The 15,718-nt window shown below is 41.9% G+C and overlaps 1 protein-coding gene across 10 annotated transcripts in view; it reads left to right on the top strand.

The window, feature by feature from the left end:
* Nucleotides 1–15,718, top strand: part of si:dkeyp-115e12.6 (centromere protein F) — a 44,620-nt gene that overhangs the window by 6,013 nt on the left and 22,889 nt on the right. For 5 of the 10 annotated variants that reach the window (XM_054791205.1, XM_054791198.1, XM_054791200.1 and 2 more), the window contains exons 7-12: nt 4,694–4,887; nt 8,371–8,496; nt 8,595–8,723; nt 11,228–11,350; nt 11,602–11,737; nt 13,294–14,585. In XM_054791205.1, the coding sequence (XP_054647180.1) occupies nt 4,694–4,887; nt 8,371–8,496; nt 8,595–8,723; nt 11,228–11,350; nt 11,602–11,737; nt 13,294–14,585 (2,000 nt within the window). Of the gene's footprint in view, nt 1–1,686; nt 2,358–3,180; nt 3,286–4,693; nt 4,888–8,370; nt 8,497–8,594; nt 8,724–11,227; nt 11,351–11,601; nt 11,738–13,293; nt 14,586–15,718 lie in introns of those variants that run through there. The other 5 variants (XM_054791207.1, XM_054791208.1, XM_054791201.1 and 2 more) reach the window with 5 other exon arrangements.

The raw sequence follows: 15,718 nt of genomic DNA, 5'->3' as shown, positions 1-15,718 counted from the left end.
AAGGAGGTGTCAGTAACAGCCCGTTAGGACGTCACATCAGTGTTGATCTACTGTTGCACCTGAATTGTTTATCGAGTGGCTACAGAGCTTGCAACAAAGACCTATTGATGTCTGGTGGATGGGTAGCTCATTTACTGTACACGGCATACATATTCATTCACAAGCTGCTTGTGAGGGTCGCAGCACATCAATCTAACGACTCCAAGAGCACCTCTCTGACAGCGTATGTCGTGATATGTTGTGTTATGGTCAGTAGGCAGCAGTAATGACACAAAACATTGAGGCATTAGCTTAGATGACATTACCTTAACACTGCATGAAGTCAGCCATGGCATGGCCCACATGATAGAGTGGAAAAAAAGTTCTCCTTCCATTCCATGTGGAAGTGGTAAATTTTTGGCTTAAGTTGAGAAGAAATAAGTACCAGACTAACTGGCTAACTCGCTAACTCGCTGGCTAGCGGCCATCTCAAGTCCCTGCAGCATAAGAGTTGAGCAATGTGTTGTAAACAATGAATAATAGGAGCGTAAAGGTGACTGTAGGGGTGTTATTTCATGTCTACGGGGCTCTAATGTTAAAATACGTATTTACAAAGTCAGTGGTTTTCTATGCTCTTACGTAACTTAAAAATATTCCATATATTAACATTGAATTCTATAGCGTGGAAATTAATTTATTAGGGTCAGGTCTGGAACCAATTAACCGCTATAAACGAGGGATTCCGGGATTTACACAGTCGGCACTGTTTAACATCAGCTAATGGTGACTTGGTGTTAGTGGGCATCTTTAATGAAATAACACCCTTATAGGCACCTTTAAACTGGTATTATCCAACATACAGTCGACCCTCTCAATATCACAGTTCGATTATTGCTCCCTTATGGCTCTATCACGGCTTTTCAAAAATTCATTAATTAATAAATGGTTGCTGTTTCATGGTTGTCTATGGCGTATCATTAGTCAAAAATTTTTTTAAGACGACGGTATATGTAGTATTGTAGCCACCAGGCGTCAGTAATGTTCCATGATTGAGACATGACATTAGATCAGCGTCGTACCGCATAAAGCCAGCCATGGCATAGCCAACGTGATGGAGTGAAAAGGAGTTCTCCTCCTATTCATTGTGAGAGTTTTTGGCTTCTTTGTCCTTCTTCTCACTCAGTTTCAAACCCTATATATATATATATATATAAATATACTGTATACAGTATATACATACATACAGTCAAACTTGTCTATAGCGGCCACTAGAGGGAGTGTGCAAAAGTGGCTGCTATAGACAGGTGGCCTCTATAGACAGGTTGCCGTCCAGTTTGAATGTTGACCAGTAGAGGGGAAAAAAAAGGTGGGGGGGCGGGGGGGGAATAATAATAATAATAATGTTGACCAGTAGAGGGCACTGCGGACTCCGGATAAAAGTTGTACAGCACTACTAGGCTTGTTATTATCATGGTTCATTGTTTTAATCCTGAACATGCATATGAGTCAAACAGTAGCACATCACATAGTACAATTCACAATTTTGCATGTCCAAAAAGGAGTAGGAAGAAGCAAACCTTATTTAATCCTACCCCTCATCAGTTTCACATCAGTTGCAATACATTTATTCACCTCTTGTTCTTCCAAGTGTACTTTGTAGGTCTACATGACAATGTAGTGCAATCATAGCCAAGGGTTTTACTTACTAAAAGGAAGCTAGAGGCTTAATAATAACTGATAGAATATATCCACGACCCACAGAACAAAGCTGTGCTAGTAATGTCTTACGCTTGTTTTTAATATTTTACTTTTTATACGGCAGAGTGTCATTACAGCTTTAGTTCATCAGGAAGTGACGGTGGGCGTCCCGAGCAGGAGAGCTAGGCTCAGTGCTAGCTGTGAGTTTGGAGAGAGTTGGAAAGTGTGTTTATGTTGGCGTGGATGTAAAGTCCTGCAGTGTTCTCCGCTGTTAATAAAGCCATTAAAGTGCATCGGCGACGTGAGTCTCTCCTTCCCCACAACAAGCGGCATTACAGTATTGACCAGTGCACACCAGGAAATAAACGGTGTCATTTCTTACAGGCATTGGCTGGACAGCTATGTAGTGGGGCTTGTTTAACCTTTGCCTTGTGGGCAAGCAGGAAGGAGAGACGATGCTGAGAGATGTGTGTGTGTTCTGAGCTGCTGTCTGGTGGCCGCGTTCAATAAATAAAGTTGGCAGAAGCAACAGGAGAAGTTTCCTTCTTTGCTTCAGAGCTGAATAACACTGACAAGTTAACAGACTAGTAGCGAACGGGAAAAAAGACGGCTTTGTTTGTGTCGAATACAGAAGATGAGGACTTTGATGGATTTGTGGATGAGGATTGATGAAAAATAACGTGAGTACATTCTAAAATACTTCAATTAAGTACAACCGAATTCATTTTTGCTCCCGCTGCCGCATGCATGCTAGCGTATGTTTTTTTTTTATTATTGTAGCGTCGCTGGGAGCACGTCCTGTTCCCATCCTAATTTGCGGTAATGTTTTGGTGCAAATACTCTTGAAGTTACATGTTTGACCAGGAAATAGCAAGCTCAAAAGAAGACGGCTTTTTTGTGTGGAACAACTGACAGTTTGTGTGGATCTTGTGAATGATTGTGACTGAGCTAGGACTCAGTAATTAAAGTCTACACACGACGGCTTCATTGATTGAAAAACAAAACTTTTTCGTGCATGAAGCTTCTACTTGAGTTGGTAATTTGGCCGCTATATGCAGGCAGATATTGACCAAGGGAGCCAAAATGGGTGGCCGCTGGCCGCGTTGGACAGGTGACTGCTATACACAGGGTCTATAACATGTAAATTTGCTGGGGGGGATTTTTCAGTGGCTGCTATAGGGAGGTGGCTGTTCTATAAAGGTGGCCGCTAAGACAGGTTTGACTGTATATACATATACACACATATATACATATACATATATATATACATATACACACATTATTATTATTATTTAGAATGTACTCACGTTGTACTCACGTTATTTTTCATCAATCCTCATCCACAAATCCATCAAAGTCCTCATCTTCTGTATTCAACACAAACAAAGCCGTCTTCTTTTTCGTTCGCTACTAGTCTGTTAACTTGTCAGTGTTATTCAGCTCCGAAGCAAAGAAGCAAACTTCTCCTGTTGCTTCTGCCTTCTTGAACGCGGCCACCAGACAGCAGCTCAGAACACACACACATCTCTCAGCATCGTCTCTCCTTCCTGCTTGCCCACAAGGCAAAGGTTAAACAAGCCCCACTACATAGCTGTCCAGCCAATGCCTGTAAGAAATGACACCGTTTATTTCCTGGTGTGCACTGGTCAATACTGTAATGCCGCTTGTTGTGGGAAAGGAGAGACTCACGTCGCCGATGCACTTTAATGGCTTTATTAACAGCGGAGAACACTGCAGGACTTTACATCCACGCCAACATAAACACACTTCCCAACTCTCTCCAAACTCACAGCTAGCACTGAGCCTAGCTCACCTGCTCGGGACGCCCACCGTCACTTCCCGTCACTTCCTGATGAACTAAAGCTGTAATGACACTCTGCCGTATAAAAAGTAAAATATTAAAAACAAGCGTAAGACATTACTAGCACAGCTTTGTTCTGTGGGTGGTGGATATATTCTATCAGTTATTATTAAGCCTCTAGCTTCCTTTTAGTAAGTAAAAACCTTGGCTATGATTGCACTACATTGTCATGTAGTGCATTGTCATGTAGGATTAAATAAGCTTTGCTTCTTCCTACTCCTTTTTGGACATGCACAATTGTGAATTGTACTATGTGATGTGCTACTGTTTGATTAATGCATGTTCAGGATTAAAACCATGAACCATGATAATAACAAGCCTAGTAGTGCTGTACAACTTTTATCCGCAGTCCGCAGTGCCCTCTACTGGTTAACGTTATTATTAATTTTACTTTTACTTTTACAGACCACTTTTACAGACTCCCTTTAGTGGCCGCTATAGACAAGTTTGACTGTATTTTATATGATTTTGTCCTGTTTTTTTCTGTTGTTGTATATTAGCATGGTTATATTGTAAATCACCCCGCTATCTCAACATACTTCAGGGTTTAAAATAAATAAATTGCTGAATTATTGATTCATTTAAATTAATAATCTATTTAAATGAATAATTAAACTGATAAAGGAATGAACTTACAACACCAGCAGGTTGTTACAGTGACATTACTGACACCTAGTGACCAGTGTGGAATACTAAATAGCAAAGTGTTTGTCAATGCGTTATGTCTTTCAATGTCTTATATTTGTATTTCAGTTCATTTATAGTTATTGTTATGCTTGAAAATGCCAAAAATATGTACAATTTGCTTAAACATATTTTTGGATTAATGACAAAACAACATGATTTATGAATATATTTTAACAGTGAGCGTGAACCGTGACATGGCGAGGTGCAGCGTGAGAGTTAGCACACGCACACAACTATGCTGCGTTCAGGGACCGGTGGACAAAGTGGGCCGGGTCGTCAGTCGCTAAAACAAAATAACACAAACATGCAAAAACTGGCCCGTATTTCCCAAATTGATGTTCATTTACATCAAATTCAATGTAGTTATTTACAAATGTATTTGTAAGTGTTTGTTTTGTGTCATTGCGTCTAAAAGTTTCCCCGGGTGGTTGGGGGCCACTGCACTAATGTGTTTGTTCCATCCACCAGAGACTTTGTCGCAAATGCAGCGTCAAATATCTTCCTTGGAGGAAGAGCTGAGTGGAAAGACCGAGTCACTCAAGTCACTTCAGTGTGAGATGGAACAGAGCAAGACGAAGATGGCCGCCACCAAGCTCAGCCTGCAGAGGGCGCACAACGAGCTCAGCGCAGCGCACACGCGGATAAGTCAGGAGAGCGAACGGGTAACGACACAATACTATTAATACGTCTGTGTAGGCTCTCAGTCGTACAGGAGTTGTCCATCGAGGAAAAGGCTTCTTGAGACGTCATCTGTACTTCTGTGTAGAAGGTGTCGGACGTTTCGCTCCTCATCCGAAGAGCTTCGTCAGCAAACTAATAAGTGCTGGTAGCTTAGGCCTTAAATACAGTAAGAGTGGGCGGAATTGGTGTGCCAACACCCTCCTCCTATTGGTTCGTTACACTAAGCCTGGGCGGAGCAGTGGTATAATCCTATCCTGTTATTCACACCTACGATAAAAGGGAAGTGTCGCTCCCTGAATTGGGTATGAACGACTCTGATACTGGCTTGTTAGCATCTATTGTTCTGGCTCGGCCCTGCCTTCACCTCATTTGCAAGACTAAGAGCTGTGGGTTTTGGTCTCAGTAACCTGCTGAACACAGGGTCCAAATTAAACCTCAAACCACCATTCCGATTCAATGATGGGTTCTGTTGTTTGACAAAAATAGCTTCCTTTACTCCTCTTTCAAACCATCTGTTTTCTTTGGCCAAAATCTTTACCTCGCTGTCCTGAAAAGAGTGATTGGTAGCTTTCAGGTGTAGATGTACTGCTGATTGAGGACCACTAGCATTGTTCCTGCGATGTTGATAAAGCCTTTTTTGGAGCATTTGCTTAGTTTCCCCAATGTAGTGCTCTTTGCATTCCTCATCTTTACAGTGGATGGAATAGACCACATTGCTCTGTTTCTGGTTTGGAGCCTTGTCTTTAGGATGCACTAATTTTTGTCTCAGGGTATTTACTGGTTTGAAATAGGTAGGAATTTTGTGTTGCCATAAGATCCTCTGGAGTTTTTCGGAGACCCCCGCTACATAAGGGACTACCACTCCTCTCCTTTTTGCTTCTGTGGGCTTTTGGGTTTCTTTCCCTACTCTCTTCTTTTGACATTTGTTAAAAGCCCACCGTGGGTACCCACAGGTTGAGAGCGCTCTCTGGACATGTTGTGTCTCCTTTTTCTTTCCCTCAGCACTAGTTGGTATTTGTTCCGCTCTATGTTGGAGGGTCCTAATAACCCCTAGTTTATGTTGTAGTGGATGAGAGGAAAGCATTAGCGGCTCTGCAGAAAGATGAGAGCATCACCATCTTACCAGCTGATAAGGGCAGATGCACAGTGGTTCTCAACACATTGGACTACGAAGAAAAAATAACAAGTCTAATTAGTGATGCCAACACATATGAGCAACTTAAAAGGGACCCATCCAGTAGGTATAAGAAAGAAATCATACACTGTCTTCAAAAGTTAGAGAAGGAAGAACTAATTGACAGACAGATGTATCATAGGTTATACCCTGGGGAGGCTACACCATGTATCTATGGCCTTCCAAAAATCCACAAGGAAGGGTTTCCCCTCAGACCCATTGTCTGTAGCATTGACTCTACCACGTACAATGTAGCGAAATATGTAAAAACAGTCTTATCCCCTTTGGTAGGCAACACTGATCATCATATAGAGAACACAAAAGGGTTTGTGGCGAGCATCAAAGACCTCAGATTGGAGCCAGAGGAAACTTTGGTGTCTTATGATGTGACTTCACTTTTCACATCTGTCCCCACCTCAGCAGCAGTCTCGGTGGTGAGGAAGAGACTGCTCGAGGACTCAACTCTGCATCGGAGAACAAAACTTAGTGCTGACCACATCTGCCAATTACTGGAAATTTGCCTTAACACCACATATTTTCAGTTTAGAGGGAAATTCTACAGACAAATTCATGGTTGTGCTATGGGCTCACCAGTCTCACCCATAGTGGCGAATCTGTACATGGAAGAGATGGAGAAACAGGCTCTCACATCCTTCTCAGGGACAAAACCAAGGCACTGGTTTAGATACGTGGATGACACCTTTGTCATAATCAAAAAACAAGAAATTCAGTCTTTCACAGATCACATCAATGCGGTGGACACCAATATCAAATTTACTCGCGAGGACACTAAAGAAAACCAACTAGCCTTCTTAGACTGCAAGGTAATTATAGGAAAGGACAGACAGCTACTTACAGAGGTCTTTAGAAAGGCCACACACACTGACCAATACCTGCTTTTTGAATCAAACCATCCACTACAACATAAACTAGGGGTTATTAGGACCCTCCAACATAGAGCGGAACAAATACCAACTAGTGCTGAGGGAAAGAAAAAGGAGACACAACATGTCCAGAGAGCGCTCTCAACCTGTGGGTACCCACGGTGGGCTTTTAACAAATGTCAAAAGAAGAGAGTAGGGAAAGAAACCCAAAAGCCCACAGAAGCAAAAAGGAGAGGAGTGGTAGTCCCTTATGTAGCGGGGGTCTCCGAAAAACTCCAGAGGATCTTATGGCAACACAAAATTCCTACCTATTTCTAACCAGTAAATACCCTGAGACAAAAATTAGTGCATCCTAAAGACAAGGCTCCAAACCAGAAACAGAGCAATGTGGTCTATTCCATCCACTGTAAAGATGAGGAATGCAAAGAGCACTACATTGGGGAAACTAAGCAAATGCTCCAAAAAAGGCTTTATCAACATCGCAGGGACAATGCTAGTGGTCCTCAATCAGCAGTACATCTACACCTGAAAGCTACCAATCACTCTTTTCAGGACAGCGAGGTAAAGATTTTGGCCAAAGAAAACAGATGGTTTGAAAGAGGAGTAAAGGAAGCTATTTTTGTCAAACAACAGAACCCATCATTGAATCGGAATGGTGGTTTGAGGTTTAATTTGGACCCTGTGTTCAGCAGGTTACTGAGACCAAAACCCACAGCTCTTAGTCTTGCAAATGAGGTGAAGGCAGGGCCGAGCCAGAACAATAGATGCTAACAAGCCAGTATCAGAGTCGTTCATACCCAATTCAGGGAGCGACACTTCCCTTTTATCGTAGGTGTGAATAACAGGATAGGATTATACCACTGCTCCGCCCAGGCTTAGTGTAACGAACCAATAGGAGGAGGGTGTTGGCACACCAATTCCGCCCACTCTTACTGTATTTAAGGCCTAAGCTACCAGCACTTATTAGTTTGCTGACGAAGCTCTTCGGATGAGGAGCGAAACGTCCGACACCTTCTACACAGAAGTACAGATGACGTCTCAAGAAGCCTTTTCCTCAATACTATTAATAGTACTACCACTCCGGTGGTGGTAACCTTTTGTCATTCAGTTGTTCTTTTTATGTTGCCTTTTTAAAAGAGAAAACATCTGGAACGTCTCACTGTGGTATTGTCTCAAGCTTTACAGTCTTTACAGCCCTTTTGTTGGCTGTGAAACAATCCAGAGTGTATGTGTCTGTGGTAAACACAACACTCATGTTTTTAGTCTGTTATTTGCTAAATGTTTGCTCATTTTAATAGTACAACATATGGGTCAACCACACATAATGAAGAACAGCGAGGGGACCCAAAATGGCTTTTCCCCAGTGACTGTAAGGTCATATTTATTGGACATGGTGTCCCTTGCAGGCCTCAGGAGCTGAGCAGAGGCTGAAGCAGCTTCAAGAGGAGCTCAAGTGTCAGAGGCAGAATGCCGAGAGTAGTCGACTGCAGCACCAACAGCGCGCTAAGGAGCTGGAGAAGCAACATCAGAGGGTGAGGATGGACAGGAGACACAAATCATGTCGTCTCATTACGCTATATCTCGAGATGTTGGCTCACATTTTGCGTATTTGCTTGTGGCGTGCGTGCAGGACTTGCTGGAGCTCCAGAAGGAGAAGCAGGGCATGGAGAAGCAGCATCAACAGGAGGTGAATAAACTCAACCAGGAGCTCCAGCAGGCCAGGACGCTTCACAATGCCCTGCAGGCCCAGGTTGACAAGGTCAATACACACGCATATAGTGTTATAAACAGTGCATCATGTCTGTCCAAACTGCAGCCATTTTCGTCCCGCAGCTCATTTGCATATTCAAAAAATAAAATGAATTCATTATTAATGACATACCAGGGTGTACCCCGTCTGTCGCCCGAAGTCAGCTGGGATAGGCTCCAGCATGCCCCTGCAACCCTAAAGAGGAGAAGCGGTATAGAAAATGGATGGATGGATGGATGGACGTTACACTAATTTGCTTTGTCACCTATAACAATGCTCTTTTTTTTTTTTAACCTTTTTTAATCCACGGACCGGTTTACGTAAGGTGTAATGTAATATAATGTAATATAATGCTGTTTATTTGTGTGTTGTGTATAAAACACTCCATATAACCCAGGGTCTTATTAAAATGGCCGCTGAGGCTGTGAAAGCCTAACATGAAGGAAGAACGAATACCAACAACACAATGCCGGCCTTCACATTAAAGGGATACTTGGGATTTTTTGACACAAAATCAGACCTCACAAATCGCTCAGCATTATATTTGTCTCCCGCGTGTCCCTGTGCACTGTCACCTCTCCATTCGTGTGTATGTGATGAAGACGCTCTCATCTTCATCTGCAACAGAGCGCCGCGGCCATCAAACTATCCCTTTTAAAAGTGCTGCGCGTAACATCTTGTCTCACTGCACTGAGCAATACTTGCTTCCAACCAACAACATCAAATTAAAAGCACAAAATGAATACAGACTCGCCGTTGGTACCAGCCTGGAGTTTGTTTTCTCCAGAGAAAGATTATCACATGAAACAAAATGACACAGACGTGCAAAAACTATGGGCTTTTTAACAGTATACAATTTTTCAATAAAATAATAGATTAGCTTTTGTTTACAAAACTAAACTAACTAACGTGTTGGTGGTGGTTGGGGACCTCTGACTGACAACAGAAACCCGAGATGTGGATGTTTTGTTCATATTGCTTAGCATATATACAGTAGAGATGCACAATATCTTTTTTTTTTTTTCAAACAGATACCGATAACTTTCTGCTTCTCAAGACCGATAACTGTTAACTTTGTTTTATCTGCTTTTTAAAATTTAGATTCAAGTGTAGTTTATGCACACCTGGAGGTAAGAAGGACTGGAAGAAATTAGGATTTTATTGATTTGTCCTAATCAAATATTACTGCTACCACATCTACTATCAGGAGAACCAGAGTATAAAGGGGGAGGAGGCGCCTGGCGTGGCCCAGCAAGGTGCACTGTATTCGGGCACACCCTCCAAGCATCCAGTGTGACGCCACGGAGGTCTCTGGCAAACCTTTTGCACTTTTCAAACGCTGCGGCGTTGGCGTTTCAGGTGGCTGATAAGGTTTTTCATATACTCAATGGGCTCCCCCCCATCGCGGAGCATTTGGGACAACAAGCACCCAAAATGTCAGAAAGTGAAAATTTGTTTACAAGTGAGCTCAGGGGAAGTTACAGCAGGCCGTGAACATCACAGCCAGGAGAAAAAGGAGTGCTTCATTTGCTCATCTGCACAGTACGGGTAATCTCGCCTCATTGGAGCTTTTATTATTTATCGGATTTATCAGTATAATGTCATAATTCCCTCATATGGGATTGATAATTATACAGTGGAGTACAGTACTGACCAGTACTGGATCCGTTTTAGTATCTTAATGTACAAAATGTATCAAAGTGGCTCCCTGTATCCTTCAAATTTTCTGTATGCGGAAAAAGTTTGGACACCCCTGCAGTACATGAACACTTTCACAAACATCCGGCACCAACGGCTTATCTTCCTTCTCCTCCGTGCTTTCTCTCCCTTTTACGTCTCCTCACTTATCTGTGCCAAAAGTCAATAAAGTTATCTCATTTCTTCACCCATGCTTGCGTCTTTCCTTTGTACTTGCCTTCTTTTTCCCTTTTGCTCACTCGGTCTCTCTCTCTCTCTCTCTCTCTGTTTTCCTTCCACCTCCTCTAATCTCTGCTTCATCCTTTTCCTCTTCTCACGGTTGTCCCCCTCCCCAGTGGAAAGGTTGAGCAGCAAAGGTAAAGACGGTGATGCAGAATGTATTTATTAGTATGGAAGTGTGACGTCGACCCATAACCGCCATTGTCGTTCTCTGTAAGACCAGTGTGAAGGCATGTCGCTACATTTGCATGACAACAAGACGTGATGTTGTGATTTTTTTTGTTTGTTTGTTTTCCTTTTCGTTCTTTTTACTCACACATTTCAAGGAATGCTGAGTGATGTCGTCATGATAGCCTCAGAGCAGAATAACTAACTTTATTCTCAGGTGGAAGGTGAGCCTCAGACTGCACTATTTTTCAGTGAGCGACATTTTTAGCAGACGGCTGGAAGGACGCTGATTGGTTTTCTTTGATCGCTGATTGCCCTGCCCCCCCTTTCCTCCTCATTGTTTTGTCTTACCACATTACTGTTCTCCTTCCTGTCATTGTTTTCAACCCATCTACTTTCTTCTATTGAGTCGTTGTTTGCCATCTCAGCTGTCTCTGCAGAAGCAAGGACTGGATAAAGAGTTGGGGTCACTGAAGGAGAAAGTCAAGTTCACAGAGAGACAGCTCCAGGACAGTCAGAAGAAAGAGATGCAAATACAAGCCAAACTGAAGGTAAAACAATAATGCACCCCCAAACCGGTCGAGCTGCATCTATTATGCATTAACTGAACAGAAGGAACATTGTAAATTTTTAAACGATGTCTTAATGTACCATATATGTCTGCCTGTCTAAAGTGCATTTTAAATAAATAATAATTGATCATGTTCAATAATGCTTTCTCTACAGCGAACAGATTTAGCTAAACTAATCAAGTCCTTTTAGGGGAAAGCAGAGCTCACTTCAACCTCTTTAATTCGCTTAGGAGGTGATGCGCGATGCAGAGGGCGTGGCGGAAAGTCTAGGGCAGAGCAAGAAGAGAGAGCGAGTCTTGGAGGAAGAAGCGATCAGGCTGGAAGAGGAGCGAGCAGATGCTCTTCGCCTTCTCAAAGACCTGCAAGGTGCACTGAGTAATTTATTGTCCATGGAGGAGTAAAATGGCTGTTACTGCCACCTGCTGGTCTGTAATATATCCCTATACTGTACATTTAAGCAGGAGCGTCAAACTCATTTTCACCGTTATGGTTACCCTCAGAGTGCCGTTATTACCATTTTCACTCTGTAGAAGTTCTATTTTATTATTATTATTATTATTATATTATATACTATTTTGTAATTCATTTTAAATTTGGATTTGACAAATTTTCTGTCAAAGTTAACAGAAGAAATACATTACAGATTACGTGTCTTTTTGAGTTTACAAAAATGTATTTTCTTATTTTTTACTTAGTACAATATAAAAAAAATTTAAGTAAAAAAAAATTAAATATACATAGAAATATTTTTGTAATGATTTTTTACTTAATATAATATTTAAAAAATTTAAAGTAAAAAAATGTAAATTAAAATATACGTCAAAATATTTTTAAATAATATAAAAAGTAATAAATCTAACTTAAAGTAAAAATATTTGATTAATAATCATAACATACTCTATGAAATGATATTGAGGACCAAATCCGGCCCCTGGCCCTTGAGTTTGACACCTATGATTTAAAGTGAAACAAAAAAAGTATTATTGCCATTATCATTAATTTGTAAAGAAAGCCACTCCATATGAATACAGTTAATATTTTTACAGAAATGACAAAATAAACATAACATATAGTAGTACAATATACATAAATATACAATATTATTGTGAAATTTTGTTTAACCAATATTTAATATTTTTTGCAATCATTTGTATTACAGTCGTCTCTCGCTCCATCGCGGTTCGAACATCGCTTCCCTCACCCTATTGTGGTTTTTCAAAAATTCATGAATGAATTGTCGCTTTTCGTGGTGGACTACAGACTATTATTTAGTCCAAAAATGCATATTTAAGCGAAAGTTACATACTCTTGGCCTAAATTAAGCATTTTCAAGCATAGAAATGTTCCAAAGAAACTAAAATAGAAATACCTGTACAGTTTAAGGCAATACAAGATGTTGATGAAAGGTCTAGACTGGCCACTAGGTGTCGCTAGTAACACACGCCAGACTTTTATCGCCAACGGCAGGCTTTTCTTATTTTATAATAATGTATCTCAAAACAGGCACAATAATAACATAATAATAGTCATCATTGTGCTAGTATTGCTAGACTAATACTCAACTCTGAATCCTCAATATCACTTCCTGTCTGCACGTCCAGAAGACATTTACTGAAACACACACGAGCAAGAGTGTTATATATGTCTTAAATGGCTTATTTTCCCTGATTATATCTACTATATTGGGTAATATGTGTGTAAAGGATGCTCTGGGGGTGTTATTGCATGTCTAGAGGGCTCTAATAATGGTAAAAATCATGTTTCTGAACAGGTTTTCTATGCTCTAACTATGAAGATATTCCATCTGGTCTGTAACCAGTTAACCGTGACAAACGAGGGATTACTGTATTCCAACATGGATGTATTCAGTGTAAAAAGCAATGCAGATCCTCTCGTGCTATTGCATGTATGTTCTACTTTAGAGCAAAAAGCTACACCTCTTCCAGGCTATACGCAGACTGCCCACGTGCCTCCTGTTGGACAGAGCTTCTCGTCACAACCTTTTTCTCTCCCTACTCGATCATCAGCATACACCAAGGGGCCCGTCACCCCCAGAGTAGAGCAGCGAAGGGGGAAAAGAGAGGAGGAGATCCAGCAAATGACATCGTACCCCCATGACAGAGAGCCAGGAGAAGGCATAGATTCTGAACACATCATAACAGACTCTGAGTGTTCACACGGAGAAAGAAACTACGAAGAGAAGGATTCTAATGCGCTCAACAAGGCCCCCACTCAGGAGGAAAGTGACAGATTGATTCTTGAGTCTCTCAAGTCTGAACAGTCGATAGCCACTGACGACCTCCAGAGGGAGAATGCCGTGTTGCGTTCAGAGCTGCATGACGTGCGTGAAGAGCTCCAGAAACGACTGGAGGACCTGGAAGCCCAGCGACGAGCTGAAGTGGAGGCCAGGACCCGTCTGAAACAGCTGAGCCACAAACACACCAGCCAGGGTGCGGAGAGAGATGAGCAAGACAAGCAGTGGAAGGCTCAGTTAGAGAAGGAGAAGGCTGAGATTGAGATGTTGAGGAAGGCCTTGATCACTTTGGAGACAGACATGGAGAGAGAGAAGGATGGGACAAAGCATGCTCAGGAGGACCGGGAGGCGGTAATGATGCAGCTTAACCTCCAGCTGAAGGAGCAGCTTGGTGAAGTGAAAGTCCAGCTGGCTTTAGAGCGAGAAGGTAGGGAGCAAGAAAAAGAAGAGCTGACTCAAATCATTGCAACAGAGAGAGAAGGGAAGAGAGAACAGAGCATGAAACTGGAAGAACTTGCAGCCGAGCTTGCTCAACTGAAGTGCAGCAGAGATGAGGAGAAACTGTCAGCCAGCAAACCTGTGACATGTCTGACGCTGCACTATGACCAACTCAACTCCAACTTCATTGCCTCGGATAACAAACTCTCGTCGCCAGAGCAACATGTCCTCTTCTGCCAGTCCACAAACCAGCACAACACTCTGGTCTCCCAGGCAATGGCAGATCTCATCCAAGAGGAGCAGACTACAATGAGACCACAACACGCAGTGATGTCAGATGAGGGGCAGACAGTGGTCTCTGGAGTGAGAGACTCCGCTTCATTGACTCATTCTGACCTCCAGAAGGATGAGTCTGTCATCTCTGACCTCAACCAAGAGATTGAACGACTGAGGAAAGAAAATGCTCAGGAGGCAGAGCGTGCTGAGCAGTTCCAAATCAAACTGGCAGCTCTTCAAAACCAGGTAAACAAACTGTAAATGAACAAAAACTGTACCAAATAATAACATGCTTTTTTAGGGCTGTCAAAGTCAATGCGTTAATAACGCGTTAACGGAAGTTTCCTTTACGGCACTATTTTATTTTATTTTTTCTGACGAGTGATTAATGTGCGGGCTTGACCCTCAGCCCACACCGTAGTTTGAGGAAACGCAGCAGTGTCTGTGGAGCTACAAATGCTGGCAAATATTGAGCAGAAATGGACAAAGAAAAGGGTATTTTAATTGGTCAATTTAGCTTCAAAGCCAGCATGTATGCAGCCGTACTTTGGCATACCAGCGGGTGTTTTTTAAATGCGAGCCGTCTCTCTGCTGATTTCTTACTTTGAACTTCAAGCTAAAATTTGGGTTACGAGCTGCTATTTCCTGGCAGGCATAGCCGAGGACAGCTATTTGGGGGCTTGTGTCAATGTGACCATAGCTGAAGACGAGATTGGATGTAAATAGCATTAGCAGCGCGCTGGCTAGTCACCGGGCTAGATAAGCAAAACATTGTACATTCTAACCATCTAATTTATCTTATTTATTATGTATTGTGTAAAACTATGACAGGAACGACATCAAATTAAATGCATGAAATGAATACAGAGCCACCATCCACCAGTAGTAGGCTGGAGGCTGGACTGTGTTTTTCAGAAAGTGAACCACGCAAATATACATATTAGCACTCAATAAGGTCATCACATTTTACCTGTATGCATTCCCACATACAGCATCGGCATCGGAGAGCAAAGATGAGGTGAAAGAAAAAGTGGAAGGGACAAAACGCCGCTTGCATTAAACATGCAAAAAGCATGGGATTTCTAACTATATTATTTTTTGGAATAAAATAATGCCGCACGTTTCCAAAATTGATATCCCTTTACATAAAATGTGATGTAGTTAATGTAGTTGTGTATCGAATCGTTTACCACAAAGAGATTTACTGTGCATCCCTAATTATAGATGAAAACATACTCCTGTCTGCAATTTTGTGCGATTAATTATGAGTTAACTATGGATAAAATATTTTAATCGATTGACAGCCCTACTATTCTGATGTTGCGCAGTCTGTCAGAAGCTCCATCTGTGTTTAGAATGAAACTAAGCCGTGTTCATGA

This window comes from Dunckerocampus dactyliophorus, chromosome 11 (assembly GCF_027744805.1).
Source record: "Dunckerocampus dactyliophorus isolate RoL2022-P2 chromosome 11, RoL_Ddac_1.1, whole genome shotgun sequence".
Classification (NCBI taxonomy): domain Eukaryota; kingdom Metazoa; phylum Chordata; class Actinopteri; order Syngnathiformes; family Syngnathidae; genus Dunckerocampus; species Dunckerocampus dactyliophorus.
Note: the sequence above shows the minus strand (reverse complement) of the source record. Positions and strands in the feature narration are given on the sequence as shown.